This window comes from Notamacropus eugenii, chromosome 1 (genome assembly GCF_028372415.1).
Source record: "Notamacropus eugenii isolate mMacEug1 chromosome 1, mMacEug1.pri_v2, whole genome shotgun sequence".
NCBI lineage: Eukaryota > Metazoa > Chordata > Mammalia > Diprotodontia > Macropodidae > Notamacropus > Notamacropus eugenii.
In genome coordinates this window covers 103908420-103926122 of record NC_092872.1, presented here as the reverse complement: position 1 = coordinate 103926122, position 17703 = coordinate 103908420, and the positions used below count along the sequence as shown (strand labels likewise).

At 42.4% G+C, this 17703-nt stretch overlaps 1 protein-coding gene across 1 annotated transcript in view; it reads left to right on the top strand.

Moving 5' to 3' along the window:
- The first annotated feature begins 3102 nt into the window (after positions 1–3102).
- Positions 3103–17703, top strand: part of KLF9 (KLF transcription factor 9) — a 32603-nt gene continuing 18002 nt past the window's right edge. The window contains exon 1 of the mRNA XM_072611391.1: positions 3103–3607. Coding sequence (XP_072467492.1) covers positions 3103–3607 — 505 coding nt within the window. The remainder of the gene's footprint in view (positions 3608–17703) is intronic.

The window sequence follows — 17703 nt, the reverse complement described above, 5'->3', positions numbered from 1 at the left end:
GCTGTTTTACTTTGTTGGCACCATCATCTCATCATTGTGGGAGTTCTCTGCACTGATAAAGACTGGGGGTCTTCTGTGCCCTCTCAGGTTGTTGTGAGACAAAATGAAGTAACAGTGCTGAAAGTGATGAAGTTAAAATATAAAGCCTTATTCATGACATGCTTTAGGATGTATTTTTAGGAACTAATTTTTTTGGTGACTCTTCCATATGTTTCCGAGTATCTCAAGGGATGTCACAAAATTCCCCAACCAAAATTAATTCCCTCTAATTAATTTCAGGGCATATGGCAGCAAGAAGGAAAAATAGTAGCCATATCAACCATTGATAAAATCTCTCACATCCTTTCTATTCCCACTAGCTCCATAAACTGGTTCTCATCATTTTTCCACTGTTGCAAGGGTCTTCCAACTGGTCTTCCTATGTCTCCTTCAACCCATCCTATATACCACTGCCAGACCGATCATACTAATTCAAAGCTTTGATCACAATCTCTTCTCCACCACCCCCTCATTCAAAAACTTTCATCAGTTCCTCCTGGCAAAGCCTGAACTTAGTATTCCAGGCCCTCCATATCTTGGCTTCCACCCATCTTTCTAAAACCTATCTCTCATTATTCCCTTCTTTTTGGACTAAGCTCCAATAAAACTGGGTTATCATTTCCTGAATCTGGCTCTTTTTTGTTTTCTCATATCTATACTTTGGTTCACACTGTTCCTATGACACCTACCCATGTTACCTTAGCTTAGAGGATTGTTTTGCTTTGAGGACTCTCTCTGTCTCTCCTAATGTTGATTCTGAGAAATCAAACCCATTCCTTAAGACCTATGTAAAATAAAGCCTGCCCTTTAAAGACTTTCTCATTCTCTAATTCCCACTTCCTGTGAATTCCCATAAGCACTTAGTACCTGTTTTATGATATCCTACCTTGACTTCAAGTTATTTGGACACATGTCTTATTTCTTCTGATAGAATGTAAGATCCTTGAAGTTAGAGGCTGTATCATACTCATCTCTGCACACTCTAACAATGCCTGCTTAGTATGTGTACATATTAAATTGTAATAATTTTTAATAAATGAATGAACTGCATAAGTTTGAAAACCTCTGAGATGGACAATCAAAAAGATACTTTAAAAACTAAACTTTTATCTACACTGTACTTTAAAAATAAATTGGTCATAAAATCAGGAACTATTCTTTCAAATATTTAACTGGATGAAATTTTTAGAAAAGATTTTCTTAAAAGCACCATTCCCCCCAAAAGCCTTCTTCATCATTTGTATGTCTTAGCCACGTGAAGAAAGCCAACAAACTATGTTTTCCTCAACTCAAACCACCAGGTTAGGATCTTTTAATGTGTCCTAAGACAGGCTGCAGGAACCATGAGAAAACATTTGCCTTTTTTCTTTACAGCCAAAAAACAAGGGATTAAAAAAGAACAAACAAACAAACAAAAAACCCACTACAGATATCTATAGGGGGAAAATGGCTTTGCCCATGGGGTATAACGTTATAAATTTAAGATAACTCAAAGACAAAAATGATATCTCTCACATCTATCACCTGTCTGCAAAAAGTTAATATGGATCCAGTCAAAACTACTCTTCCCCTTGAAATATCATCCAGGATGAACTATGTTTTGTGGTGGCTTTTTATTTTTTTAAGATTTTACAAAAGATTTCTGTATTTTACAAATTTTTTGCTTTTAGGTGCTGTTTCTCTCTTGTTGCATTTGGATAATTAGATTACATTTCTTCATGACGCCCCTTGTTCATTCAAATCCAAATTTTACTATCATCCAAACCAAAACAGTGCTCTGTCCAGCTCGGTAATGAACTGAACTACCCGGTTTACAAGTGTTTCACACTTACTTTTTGGAAAGTCTTTTCTGATTGGCTGAGCTAATGTCAGTGACATCAGCCAACTTACTTTTGATTGGAAGGCTCGTTGCTGGGACTGTAGCAGTTGCAGCAAGGCATTTAACTGCTTACGGACCGGAAATGGAAATCCAAATTAGCTTGGTTCGAGGGACTCAGCCCAGGGACTGCGTGCGGTGTGGCACCGAAGCACACGTGTGCGATGGAACCCGGTCTAGCCAAGGAAAGGGGGGTCTAGCTCCGGCGGGGACCGAGTCCCAGCCCCAGCCCGCGCCCCGGGCCATTACCCTTTTAAGCACCGGGCTGAAGGCTTGGAGGGGTAGCACGAGGCATTGAAACGGAACGGCCGGATTGGCCAGGCGCCTCGGTTATAGACGCCCCCTCTCCTCCAAAAGGCCATTCTGACTGGCGGGGGGAGAAAGTAAACAGAGTTGAATCACCTTTCTGGCTGGCCAATGGGAGGGGGTTTGGATTGTGACGTGATGGGATTCTGCGAAATTGTTACTGAGCAGGAGAATGCCGGAACAGTGAGGACCGGCCGGAGAGGGGGGCGCGGGCCGGGCCGGGCGCGGGGGCAAAAGTGCCAGCTAGACCTAGGTCTTCCCCTGCTGTCTCCAGGCGGCTGTTGGGCTTGGTTGGGGTGAAGGCGAGAAGTCCAACGAAGGAAACGGGGCAGCCGGGACCTGAGGAGCCCTCCGCGTTCCTGGAAGCCCTGACCCTCCTGGAACGCCTCGGGTTCTTTTTTCCCCCAGTAGAACCCTAACTTGAGATCGCCACGTGTGGCATCTGTCCAACCCAGCCTCGGCATTAGAGTCCGTGGCGCTGGGCTGTGGGGCTGGTTGGAGAGCTGGAGGGGCCGGCCAGTCCCAGGTAAGGGAGGGCTGGGGGAGAGCGAGGAGCCCCCCGCGGCAGCCCGGGCTGTGGAGGCTGCGTTTGGAGTCCCTGGTGGTTACGTAAAGATGAGGGCTTGAGGTCGACTTCTTGCGCGGATTCCAAAGCGCACGGCTCTCTGCTCCCCGCCCCCTTGGCTCCGCGATCTCGCTCGTCGGGGGAAGACAGGACGAGCTGATTGATCGTGGGGGAATTAGAGGGGAAGATAATAAAGCAAATCCTCCTCTTCCTCCAACGGCAAGCAAACTCCAGGAGGTACGACCGGAGGGGTGCAAAGTTGGTGCGGCTGGACTTGGGTCCCTCGCGCCCCTCCCTGCGCCCTCTGGCCCGCACCATGTCCGCAGCCGCCTACATGGACTTCGTGGCTGCCCAGTGCCTGGTGTCCATTTCCAACCGCGCTGCGGAGCCGGAGCGCGGGGCCGCCGAGGCGGAGAGGCTGAGGATGCCCGAGCGGGAAGGGACGAAGGAGCACGGTGACCCCGGGGATACGTGGAAGGACTACTGCACTCTGGTCACCATCGCCAAGAGCTTGCTGGACCTGAACAAGTACCGACCCTTGGCCACCCCCTCGCTCTGCAGCGACAGCATCGAAAGCCCCGATGATGAAGACCTGGGATCCGACAGCGACGTGACCACCGAATCTGGGTCGAGCCCTTCGCACAGCCCCGAGGAGAGGCAGGATTCTGCTGGGGTGCCCGGCCCCCTGTCCCTCCTGCACCCTGGAGTGTCCGCCAAGGGGAAACTAGCCTCAGAAAAGAGGCACAAGTGTCCGTACAGTGGATGTGGCAAAGTCTATGGAAAATCCTCCCATCTAAAAGCCCATTACAGAGTGCATACAGGTTAGCGGTGGTCTCTCGCTTAAAGCCAAGGTGCTGTTGGGGTTAACTGTTTGCGTGCCAGCCTCTGGGCCCTGGGCAACGTTGGTGGTAGTTAAGGACGCTGCACTTTTCCTAAAGGTTGCAAATTTTGGAGAGGAAAAAAGAGAGAGAGAAAGAGAGAGAGAGAGAGAAACAAATTGGATAAGATGGTTTGTGCTATTTTGAACTCTTTAAAATCATTTTAACTGTTTGCTTTTTAAACTTTCCTCCTCGATTTCAGTTTTTTTTTTCAACTGTATTTTACCCTGTATTTATCTCTTTCATGAGAGCCCACCTTTTAAAAGTATGGCACGTTGTTAAAAACCTCATGCGCAGATTGTGTATTGAGTGCCAAGGGCGTTCAAAAGGCTTGCGAGGTGGCTTTCGAGGTGAGCAGATTGTTTGACCCACCCCCGTTCCCACTTTCTTTCCCTCCCCCCTTTCTACTTCCCTCATTTTTCCCTTCTCTCCCTCTCTCCTCTCTTACTCCGAAGGCCCCCAACGTCCCCACAATTGAGTATTCTGCCTGAGTAGGTAAATTCAAAAAGGCAGTCAAATAGCATCTTTCTGTTCTCCCCACCTTGCCCCCTGTGCAGTTGGAATAAATCGGACAGTCGAAGGTTTTATAGCCAGCCATTTAGGAATGCCTCTCTCATTTAGCCTTATGTTGGCTACTTTTCTGGGCTTGCCAAGATGGCTTTAAATTTGGCCAAGAGTCCCCGGAGAGGTTTAAAATAACACTGCTTAGAGCAGCAAAGCATTTTGACCAAATGATGGACAACAGGCCCACCACATTGCAGGTTAGCTCCTTACCAAATCAGATATCTGAGTTAATTCTCCTTATTCAGTTATGTGTGTCACTCCCACCCATAAGCCAAGCAGAGAAACTCAGGGCGTGGTTCATTTCAGAGGTCCTGGCTTGGTAATGAATGTTAGGAGGCTCTTATTAGAAACAATGCCCAACTGGCGATCCCAGGTAAAGCAAAATGGAAAATAGTAAGTGAATCATTGACAGTGAGAAGACAGACATCCGCAGTATAAAATCCTCCTTGGGAGACTTACAAGTCCCTTAATGAGCCAAATCTGGCTCTGTTAGACAGACACACCAGGGAAAAGTTGTAAGACCTTAATACTATGAGACTTTAATCCACCATCTTTAGAAGGCCCAGTTACACCTGCTGTTCTCTGATAAAACAGCCCAAATCCTGGCCACTGTGAAATCACCTTTGTTAGTCACCATTTTTTGTGACACTTGTGTTTAGAAGACTTACCTGTGTTGTGGAAGAAAACGTTTAATAGAGCTTTTTGAAAGCCATAAATGGAACCTGTGAAGATAATGCTTTCAGTTTTAGCTTGGGCATAGATTGAGGTTTGGGGTTTGCTTTTGTGTTTTTTTTAATTGTTTTCAAAGAAAAGCTAGGTAACTTACTAGCCATATTTTCATGATAAGGCTTCTCTCCACCCCTCGCCCACCATGTTAGAGCTTGTTACCTAAGGTTTAAAGCTGGTTTTTCTTAGTTTAAATGACTGGGTTAAGTCTAGTTTTGATCACTGCATCACAGTACTGAGCTGGTCAGGGGTGGTTATCATCCAACAGCTGTTTTGTTGGCCTTGCAGGCTCAGGCCTGTTCCCTGGTAGGCAGGAGTCCACATCGTTACTGACTGCCACCTTTAACAGAGAGGCTGGAGAGAGAATGGGCCCAAAGGTCCAAGTTCTCCTTCTCGACACCCCTGTTAGGTCAAATGGGAGGGGGAGAAGAGGCTCTTGTTGCTTCTTAGGACTTATAATGAGAGCACAAGAATTTCTATCTCTGGAACTGTCAGGGGAGTGGTTTTCCCAGATACTTACAGTTTCTTCGGAAATGGTGACTCCCTGTGTCTGTGTGCAGTTGTTCAACTAGCCATGAGACCGTACCTCAAGCTACCTCATTGGGATGTTTTGGCCATGAAAAGTGTGAAAATGATAACCCCAGTACATATATACATATATATATACACATACACAATACATACATATATAGATGTAAGTATATAAAATTATAATAATTATTATTTTATATAATATATAAAATCTATTGACAACCATTTAAAATTTTCCAGACAGCCTTTAAAAACTATAAATATGGTGATTGCAGGTGTCTTGTTTATAATCTGCAGGCCTGTAATCCTAATGCAGTCGTGAATGGGGCTATTGGCCCATGTAAATGGAATGTGGACCGAGCTCCCACTGCAGGAAGCAGATTTAAAGATACCATAAGTAAGGGTCCTTGTAGAGGCCAAAGGAATTTTTGGTGGCACCCCCCCCCCCCAAAGCTTTAAAAGCAGTTTCAAGGTAAGATTAGCTGTTAAATACCTTAGCCTTGGTCTCTTCTGCACAGATAGATTATCTAAGAATTGTGGTTTTTATTGGTGCTAGATTCTGAGGAGAGAAATTAATTACATAATAATGGCCTACAAATTACGAGGCTCTTGACAGAGGCCTCACTAGGAAATTCTTCCTTCTCCCTGCAAGTTCTAAGAGCTATGTCCCCAACTCTACCCAGCACCCATATTTTAAGAACTGTGCTGCACCCCAAATACTGAACTTGGTCCAACTGCACTACCAGTGGCCCTGGAAGGTGGCACATTTAACACAGTTCATCTCTCTGGTGTCATTTGTATAAAAGGGCACAGAGTTTATTTTGCAAACATACACACAACATATATACACACATATGCACACACACACACACACACACACATTGTATTTTGGGTGAGGACCTGAATTTGAATCTTCCAACATTTGTGACCTTGGGTCACCCCTCTAGGCCTTTCTCATCTCAAAATTAGGAGGTTAAAGTAGATCAAGGATCCCTTCTACTTCTAAGTCTATAATCTTATGATTAGGATATATATATATATATATATATATATATATATATAAATATATGCTTATATAAGAAATAATATTCCTATGGAAAGGTATATGTACATATTATTGTTGTTCATTTGTTTCAATGATGTCCAACTTCAGGAACTATTTGGGGTTTTCTTGGCAAAGATAGTGGAGTGATTTGCCATTTCCTTTTCCAGCTCATTTTACAGATGAGGAAACTGAGGCAAACAGGGTTAAGTGACTTGACCAGGGTCCCACAGCTAGTAAATGTCTAAGGCTGGATTTCAACTCAGAAAGATGAATCTTCCTCATTCCAGGTCTGGCACTTTATTCACTGCACCACCTTGCTGCCCCTCTGTGTGTATATTATATAGTACACATATGTGATATGTGTAGCCTGTTACTAGTACTCATATGTATAATGCTTGTGTAGGAAAGCATGTATATTTATGTGTGCATCTGTACACATGTGTGATATAAATCTATTCCTGCACATGGTTTCTTATACAAGTAAATATACATATGAATGTATATCCTATATGTGTACATATACACACATATGTATATATACTAACATGGGATCATAGATTTAGAACTAGACATGTCCTTAGACACCATGTAGTCCAGCTTCATTTTACAGATGAGAAAACTGAGGGTGACAGAGATTCAGAAGAGGGACATGAGTCACCCAAGGTCACAAAGGTTAGAAGGCAGCAGACCTGGGGTGCCCTCAGATTCCAAATCCTTTCTCAAGCCTCTGTTTCTGTAAAATAAGGGAGCTGGACTAGATGACCTCTAGGCTTCTAGTGCTAAATTTATGATTCTAGGAGATACTTAGATCCCAATTTGAAGTAAAAAAATGACCCACACAGGCAGGCCCAGTGGTCAGGCCAGAAGGGCATTTGAATTAAGGATGGCTGCTGCTTTTTCCCCTTTTGTCTGTATATCTCCTTTATCATTGTTAGTGCATTCAGCAAAGGTTTCTAGAAGGCAGTTTGGCTAGACACATAAAAAGCAGTGTTTAACCCTGATTCTGGTTGAGTTCATAGTTCCTTGAAAATGTTACTTCAATTATCTGTTTCAATCTCTTCCTCCTCTCTCTCTTCCCCACCACCTTCAAGTCAACAAATATTGATTAACTCCCTTTCATGTCCTGAGCTGCTGACAATGCCAGGACCAAAACAGAAATATTGTTTACCCTCAATAAGCTTACATTCTGCTAGGAAATCTTTACAGCAGATATTTTGTTTACACAAATAAGTGGAAACAAAAATAATCCAGTCATTTCAAGATAGGGAGAGGGTAAATGTCTGTGGGGATTGGGAAAGGCCTCAGGTGGGATGAAAGTAGTACCTGAGTTCTGTTCTAGAGGAGGCTGGGGATTCCTTTTTACCTCCTTGTTCCATGACAAATAACTGTAGTCACCTGATTGAATGTTACTGACCAAGGCCTGAAGAGAGCCCTCTGAATGGCACTGGAGCTATTGCTTTAACCAGGAATCAAACCCCTTAGAGAATAGGTTTCTCTTCAGTCCTGGGCCCCAGATTTCAGGTATTCGTTTTAAAGAAGACCCTCAAGAATCAGCATCTGCCAAGTAGCCCTTCATTCAAAACAAAGCTTTTCAACCCCTCTAAGGATGAACACATAGTGCCTTGTATACAGCAGGTGCACAATAGATTCTGACTCAACGGCTTGAGGGACTGTCAGAGGGTCTGGGTTTAAATCCCACCTCCGATGCTTACTGCTTTTGTGACCTTGAGAAGTTACCTACTTTCCCTGGACTTCCTATGGTGGTGACGTCCCTCCTAGCTCTTGATCTAGAATTCTTTGACTTTCTGATCCAAGGTCTCTTATGCCAGCCCTTAGAAATGTAGCAAGACAGTATCTCATGACTGTGACTTTATCTAAGTAGCACTGTTATGTCTTGGGAAAGTAACTGAAGCTGAACAGAGGGCTTTGTTGTTCAGTCATGTCTGACTCTGACCCTGCACTGGGTTTTCTTGGCAAAGATACTGGAATGGTTCACCACTTCCTGCTCCAGCACATTAGGCAAACAGAAGTTAAATGACTTGCTCAGGGTCACACAGCTGGTAAATGTCTGAGGCTAAATTTGAACTCAGGTCTTCCTGACTCCAGGCCTGACTGTTCACTGAACCTCCTAATCTTTGCATTGTTATGTAAAGCTCTCTAAATTATTTTAGGAAAAAAAAATAAAAGTACGTTAGTGGAATAGAGGAAGAGATTTCAGGCAAGCATCAGTCTGCCAAGGGAAATGATTGGCCAGCAACTGTAAGGTAACGTTCACCTGGAGGATTTCTGCTTTCCTTTCTAAGCATCAGGTCTGGAGCATAAGCACAACGGATTGCGTAACCAGCTTTGCAGGGCCTAACTAAGGGCCTGGTGATTTGTACAAGGGCAAGATCTGGTGCTGAGCCTCACATGCAAAAGACAGGTGACCAAAAAAAAAGGGAAAGGCCCAGCATCTGCTGCATGTGAAGTCCTGGACGGGCTGTTCCATCCCCAGGGACGCAGAGGTACACCCTGGGGTGGGGATGCCAAGGAGGACTTGGCCACTCTGCTGCAGTAACTCAGAGCAGAGAGAAGGAAAGGGGTGTGGCTTTGAGTAGAAGTTCTGAGCCAAAAGTGTGAACCCGATGATGGTCAATGGCAGGCAGCTGGCTACTACTTTCACTTAACCCTTTGTGTGCCATGGCAGAAACAAAGCGAGTTCTGCCAAAATTATTCAGTGAAGACATTTTCCTTGATTGTCTCCTCAAAATAGATGTAGAAAGAGGGAAAGTACAACTGTGGGGGACTTGGAAAGTAGGAGGGTGAGAGGTAGTTATTCGTCAAAGTAATATTGTGGAAAGGCCATATTTCAAGTCACCAGCCCTAAGTTTATTTCTCTCTCTCTACCTGTGTGCTCTTGGACTTGTCTTCAGTTTTTCATCTGGAAAATGAGGGTATTGGACTTTTTTAAAAATGAAGAGTGGGTTGCTTTGAGAATTGATGGCTTCCCTCTCTTTTGAGTTCTTCTAGCACACATTGGCCGACTGATGACTTGTTGACTATGTGATTGAAGGGTTCCTTTGGTATGTAGTTGAACGATGTCTCAAATCTCAGATTCTACGATTGTGTGACCAGATTATGTCTAAGGTTCCATGTTCCTGTATAGGAATTTAAGTGTGGTGGTGTATTTAGTGTATAATACCCATGTCAATTCAGGCACATTAGAGGAAGAATGTATCCTGAGGAAAATTGATTTTTGCCTCCTAAAATGAGTACCCATCAGATTTACATTCCACTCTGAACACCATAAGCATATTCCAAGAACTAACTGTTCCATAATATCTGTGGGAAATTCCTGGATAGGATTTGCCAGGGATAATTACATTATATATTGAGAAAAGAGTGAACCAAAGGGTCTTTCTGAGCAATTTTACCAGGACTGGGGAGATATGGGAGAAATGGCCAGATTATTTCCCAGTGTCTATTCTTTCAGGAGTCCTTAAAAACAACCTGGCAGGCCTTGGAGTGAGCTTGTTTTCTAACCCATCAATTTGATTACTTGGTACTTTACAGTTATTAGCATTCTGGATGGAATAAGCTCCATGTCCAGTAATCACTACTTCCAACTCTTCAGTTTTTCCTTTAGCCGCTCTCACCCAGAAGGGAAAAAAAAGCTCTTTAAGTTTCGTCCCACGGTTGCCACAACCCCTCTCCTCTTAAGACCCAACCCTCCCTTGTCTAATGTTTCCCTAGCAAGCCTATCAAATGAGATAATGTACGTAAAGAGCCTGATCAACAGAAAACTGCACAAACGTGAGTATTCTGTCCTAACTAGTGCTGGGACCCATTTTGAGACCATAAATCCTTACTGGATTGGTCATTGTGAAAGGGCATTTTCTAGTGCTGGGAACCACAAGGCCAAAAACCATGACAAAAAGGGTAAGGAGCAAGACCCTCAGTCCTGACTCCTTCATGCTACAATTCTGGTCCCTTTTCTTATTTAATACTTAACTACTGTCTGTGAGGGGAAGAAAGGGCCTCCTCAGACAGAGAGAAATTTGTTCTTTTGGTAAAGACACTCCTGAGAAGGAGATTCTGCAGGGGCCTGAAATAGCCCAGTCGAGTCCAGGGTTTAATACCCTGGCCTTATACCACCTCCTGTCAGCTGAGTGAAATGGTGATAGCTGCAAAAGTCCAGCTAGAGGCTGCCACCCTGGGCCTGGTGGCCCCTGACCTCTGGGCATTTGGGCACTCCCTCTGCTGTCCTCTAGCAAACTTCACTGGAACAACCACCTTTTTTTCTGAAACCACCCTTCCTGAGGGCCTTCGTTACATCCAAATGTCCTTAATGCCATTTGACTGATGAAGGCAAAGAGAGTCCATTAGGATGCCGTTTGAAGTAGTTCTTTTTTTAATGTTTGTATTTAATGCTGGCCTCAACCTTTTCCTCCAGCAAATCACTGGAGCAAATGAGAAATTGGTGCATTCTGACCTTCAGAGTTGGCGTTTCCCATAGAGAGAACTCATAAGGAGAGAGAGAAAGAGAGACATATATTTTTCATGCCTCCAGTAGTGAAAGTCACTTATTTCCATTTGCAAGTCAAGTGTATGTATGTGGCATGTGACCAGGAGTCTTTTTTCCTAAGCTTAGTGATAAGACTTTTGGAAATCTTATGTGGCATGTGGGAAAGGGAAACTCAGAATTAGGACCTGAGAGGGGAGGTCTAAGGATGTTGGATGGACACTGTTTCTAGCATACCCATATGACAGCTGCTGAATCCAGGGAGGTTACTGTCTACCCATGATTAATCAGCCTTTCTGCTTCTGGATAAAACTCAGAATAACAGGACATTTGGACAATGGAATGGAATCTGTCTCTGAATAACCAAATTAAACCTTTATGGTGATTGAGAAAGTAAATATATAAAATCCAAAGCAAAGTTAAGAATGACCTTTTAAAAAAAGTGGTGGGAGAGGAATTTCAGCTTTATAGAACAAACGAAATCTGAAATGTGGGCCATTTTGTTTTATGTTAAGGCAAGTATGAGCAAATGTTAATCTAGGTCCTACCTTCTTCACCTCTGGCTTATACAAGCAGTCCCCTGGGAGAGAGAGCCCCTGCCAAGTGTGCCAGTGAGGCAGAAAAGGCCAAAATGGATGCAGAAATTCAGCATAAGATCTTTCTTGCCAAGTCGGGCTTCTCAGGAATGAATGCCATGTCAGACACTAGCTGTATGATGATGCGCAAGTAACTTAACCTCTCTGGGCCTCATTTATATACTATACTAAAACCCTTTTCCTTTCAGTCTATGATCCTATAATCACTTCATTCCTCATTTGTCTCTGAATAGTCAAAATAAACCTTTATGGTGAATGAGAAAGTAAATATATAGATATACGTAGATATAGGTATATAAAATTTATAAAATGAGGGATTTGGACTCAGTGTCTTTTAAGGTTCATTCTAGTTTTAAGTCTTTGATGTTGAAAAGGGGTGTAGAGACTATTAAATAAGAGGGGTAGAGTTTAAGGAAGTCCTGACCTAACTTGCTGACACCTTTTCAGGCTGAGTAGTTCTTTGTAGTATGGTGGCCTCTCAGAAAAAAGCTTCTTTCTCCTTAAAATTCACATATGACCATTTGACTTCCTCATACTTTGATTAAGATTTCAGATATTCCAGCCATAACTTTCAGATAGTTTTGATAACAGGCTTTGAAAAATGCTGTTTGGGCTGTATAGAAGGGGAGTATGGAGTCCAGAAGGGCTTGGGGTCCTGTCCTGGCTCTGCCTTTCACTATATGACCCATTTAATTTTTGGGGAGGAGGACTCAGTTTCCTCCATGAAATAAGAGGATTGGACAAGCTTGTTTCGAAATTTCCTTCTAGCTCTAAATCTATGACCCTGTGACTTGAGATTCCTGAGAGACCTTGGACTAAATAAGGGACTTGCTGCAGATAAGTCGTTGAGCAATGGATGCATCTGTAGGCTTTCCCAGGACTCTTTGGGGCTGGACATTATAGGGATCCAGGTTGGATTATCTGGGCTTCCTGCCAGTGGGATTAAACCCCACCCCTCTCTCCCAAGGCCCAGTTGGATCTGATCCCAAAGTCAGACAGTCATTTCCCTAAACATGGCTTGCCGCTGTGATTGAAGAGGCTCGGTTCAGTGTAATCTTGCAACTTCAGACCTTGTCCACTCTTATCCTTCCTTTTCTTTGGCTGCTGCGACTTGCCTTCTCTTCTGGGCCCGAGCAAAAACCACCTGCCTTCATCCAAAGATAACCCAGTTGTGTGTCTATAGATCGTTCATGACTATAGATAGCATAGTCCAAGTAGGAAGTAAAATAGAACTTTCCTCTCATGTTTCTTCTCCCCCATTTTGAGAGGAGATATGCAGGAGGGGGCATGGAAAGATGGAAAGAAAGCTAGATTTGGGTTAGAGCCCCAGCTCTGACATGCGCTGTTTTTATTCCTGGACAAGTTAGGTCACCTCTCTGAAACTGTTTCCTCATTTGGTAAATGAGGGTATTAGACTAGAGTTCTATGGTCCTTTCTAAGGTCATCCCATTCTGCCATTCTGGCTGGATTCGAGCCATAGGCCCGAAGATCGAGGAACAATATTTTAGTAGAAAAAGTAGCCCATAGCTGTTTGAGGGACCCTGCTGATCGGTTCTCTGGAATTTAGTTCCTAAGATAGAAGCAGAGTAAGTGGACAGGAGCTTTGGGCTAGGCACTCTCTTGATCTGGCTTTCAGGTGTTTCTTTTCTTTTTTTCTAATTGCCTGGAGATAGGGATATAAATATCTCATGTTAACATGAACGTTTCTTATCCTATATGCTAATATATAATATAATATTATATAATAATAAAGACTTAAAATACATGAGACTGAATTATTTATTTAGCACTATATTGGAGTTTAGAAGGTTGCTAGCTGCACTGTACACAACCATGGCACCATAATCATCTTAAGAGGCAAAAAAACCCCAAAAACCCTGCACCTAAAAATAACTCCTAAAATGTGAGCAGAGAAATGGCTCAGAGCCCTGCACTGACACCATTGGGAGGCATTATGGTTTTTGAGATTATTTCTTGTTTGTTTGTTTGAACATCAATAATAAAGGGAGAAGGATGTGCTGTAGAGTTTTTCCTCTTATTGTCATTAGCTACAGATGCATGTGTAGTGAAAAGCACCCTTGTCTCATCAGAGGAGAGCATGGGTCCTATTTCTGTGCTAACCTGGGTAATTTCTCATGCCCTACATTGCACCACAGCCCAGGCTGAGGGCACTGTGGGCCAGCACCACCTTGAGTGGGTCTTCACCATTGAGGGTGAGATTTAGTCCCAGTAAACACTCTTGGGTCGTGTCATCCTGCCTTCTACCTAAGAGAGAAAAGATGAGAAGGAATTTCAAAAGAGATGCACACACCAGAGCTTTGTCCATTTGGTGTGCATTGTACTTAATGCCAGGCTTTTGAATGGGCTCAATTTTGGCATGTTGTAATGGGTAGAGTGCTGGGCAGTCAGGAAGACCTTTGTTGGAATCTTGCCTCAGGTACTTATTACCTGTAGGACCTCAGGCAAGTCGTTATCCTCTCTGGGCCTCAATTTCCTCATCTGTAAAGTGAGGAGGTTGAACTTAGTGACTTGTACTGGCCCTTCCAGTTATAACTATGATCCTGTGAACCTCCTAGGCTGTTTCCCTGATCTTGTCCTCTCAGTTTATAAGAGGCATTATAGTTCTAAGACGAGATCTAAAACTATGAAGAGAAATTGTATGGTCATGTCATGGTGATGATACCCAATTCAGAAGTCTTCTCAGTCCACAATGGGTCTGGGGTTCATGGTGGCAATATAGAAAAGAGACTTTTGTTCCAATGTCTCAGGGTAGGGGGATGTTAAAGTAGAAGCAATAAAGCAAAGCTTATAGTTGGAATTGTGTTTTGGATACAATCTATGAAAGCTGGTCCTTTCTTCACCAGGACTTTTTCTTTATGTCTGAGTTACAGATGAATTGTGGCCCCTTGTTGAAAGTTGATGGTACAGCTTAGGCAAGGCATCTGTATGCCCTAAGGAAGGGAAAGTTTAAAAGGGATAGGCCCACCTCCTTCCCCTCCACTGTCCAGGAGAGGTTTTGAACCTTCCTATAACAAGTGCAGCTTGATTTACCATACATATATATATACGCACACACACACATATATGTATATATGTATATATATCAATATCAATATATTGGTATACATATACCAATTTTTGTAGCAATTAGTACAGACCAGTATCAAATGCTGGTATTATTTACATGTGTGTATACATACTGTATACACACAGGAGGTCTATGACTTTTGTTGAAGAGAATTGTTTTGGAAATTCTCTCAGCTAATGAACTGTAACTTTTAAGTCTTAGAGAGTTATCTGAGGCACTGAGAATGTAAGTGACATCAAAGGACCTTAGAAATAATCTTATCCTCATGACAAATATATCTTTATAATTTATGCCCTTTATAATAACATTAAAAAATGCCTCCTCAGACATGCGCCTTTGCCTGTCCCTAGTCAAATGGTCTTGAGAAACTTGAATTTCTATATTATGGGAAAGAAAAGAGTGGATCCCTAAGTGGAAAAAAGTTGGGAAACTTACTGTAGGGTCATTCTAGCCTTATAAACAGGTGCTTAATAATTTCTTTACCCATCTATCCATCAAACCCAAAGGTCTTAATGTAGCAGGTAAGAATTATCGTCTTTCTGCCCACTGACTGACCAACAACTTAGACCCCCACCTTCCAGCATTCAAAAAGTATTCGAGATTATTTCCTTCTTTGCCAAATGTTGTTCTGGCCAGGGGTCCCACTCAGCTACCTCATTTATACATGTCACAGGTCAAAAACAATTTATGTACTTAGATGGTCACTAGGAATCATTTTGAGCTCCAAGTATTATGTGAAAGGAGAAAAACCTAACATTTTCTTTGATGAAGGCAGAAGAGGCCATAGTTGGAATCAGGGGTTCTTAACATGAAATACACTAATTTGTTTGATAAATATTTTGATAATTGTATTTCAGCATTATATATATATATATACATATATATAATATTAGATATGTCATGTAAAGGCATATATATTATTTCAATATATTATGCTTTATAATCCCTAAGTATTTTATTGTATGCATTCAAAAACGTTTTTTCTGAGAAGGGATCCATAGATTTCACCATACTGTTACAGGGTTCCATGTAGTAATGTACTGGTAAATGTTTAAGAATTGATTTAGGGGCATGGGGTGTATGGCACACTATACAGTTTTAAGTTTAATGTGCATCATTAGCATTTTCTCCATCACTTTCTTCAGTGTAGACAATCAACAAAACAATAAACCAAGCCCTGATTTGCTGAGTTCCAAGGTAGATAGTCACACTGAAATTTCTAGAGTTATTCCCAGCAGGCTCCATCACAAAAAACAGGTTAAGAAGAACACTGAGCCCTTTTTAGCTGTAAAATGCATGTTTCATTATCTCTGTGGTTTTTAACACATACATGGTTAAAATACTACCAGCTACTTATTATTGTATTTTGAGACAGTGTGAAGTGAGAGAATATAGAAATGGAAGGAAGTCCAGTGACCTAGGTTTTGAGTTCCAATATTGCCACCAGCTGTCTGATGTTGGGCAAATCTCTGACACAGTCTCATTGTCCTCATCTATAAAATAAGGGACGTTTACTAAATGCATTTGAAGGTCTCTTGGGCAAGTTTCTTAGATCATCTGTAAAATGAAAGGGTTGGATTAGATGACCTCATGGTTCAGTAGGCTAGACTATCTTGCTGAACTTGGTATGATGGCACCTACCTGAGTTCAGATCTTAACTTAGTACCTGTGTGACTGTGGGCAAGTCACTTAATCTCTGTGGGCCTTGGTTTCCTCATCTGTAAAAATGAATGTGGTTAAACAAAGTGAAGGCATTGTAGTACAATGGAAGGAGCACAACCTCCCTTGGCTACAGTTTCTTCATCTGTAAGAAGAGGGTATTGGAAAAGATGGCCTCTGAAGTCTCTCCTAAGTCTCTCTGAATGATCCTTCCAGCTCTGAATTTTATGACCATGAGTTAGTTTGTCATTCATCTGATGATACCACGAAGCTTTAATCTGTACTTTTGTTTGAAAAGTAAGGTTTAGCTTTTTGTGGTAGGAGTCCTTTCATATTTTTTGTTTGTAGTTGTATCCCTAGCACCTGGTACAGGTGCCTGGCGCATAGCAGGCACAGAGTAAACACTTGAAGATTAATTAATTGGTTGATATATCATATCACATGGGCAATAACATAAATTGGGATGGGTTTTACATATCCACAAGGTCATAGATTTAAACTTTCAGTTTTTTAGAAAATGAGATATACAGAGTCTCAATGTTTGTTGAATTTATTACTTGAACCTAAAAAGTGCGTAATACTATAAATACCAGCTAACATTTATAGTGCTTTACTGTGTACAGACACTATCTCATTTGATCCTTACAACACTTAAGAGGAGATAGGTGCTGTTATTATCCCCATTGTACAGATGAGGAAATTAATGCAAACAGAGGTCACATAGCTAGTAAATATCCAAGGCTGGTATTTCTGCAAGTTGCAGATTTGATTTCTATTGATTTCTCATGACCATCTCTCCTCCTCTGGACCCATTCAGCCTGTTCAGGAGAGGACACAGGCCTTTCCTCTGCTTTTCTGAAAAGGGTAACTTTCCTTTCAGTCAATAAGTTCATATGTCTAGGTCTGGAGTAGTTCTGAGAGGTCATCTGATCAAACCTCCCCCATTTTATAAAGAAATGGAGGCCCAGACAGATTATATGATTTTTCCAAGGTCATATAGAAAGCAAATTGAAGAGTCAGCTTTGGAACTCAAGTAGGTGACTCAGTGCTTTTTTTTCTTTGAGGGAAACAAGGTTGGGGGTGAGGTGGGGAACCAGGTAAATAATAAACAGACAATGAGGTTACAGAGTTACAGAATTCCTAACTGTTCAGCCTTGTCAGATTTGCAAATATGCGGAAAATTTAGCCCAACTCTTTCATAGTTCCCTCCTCTCTGCCCTGGTTAAACTACTTCTTCTAAATCCTTTGGGGCCAGCTGGTCGTATCCCTCTGGGCAGGATGTTAGCCCGAGTACTGCCTTTCTTAATGTAGACTTTGGTTGGAATAGGT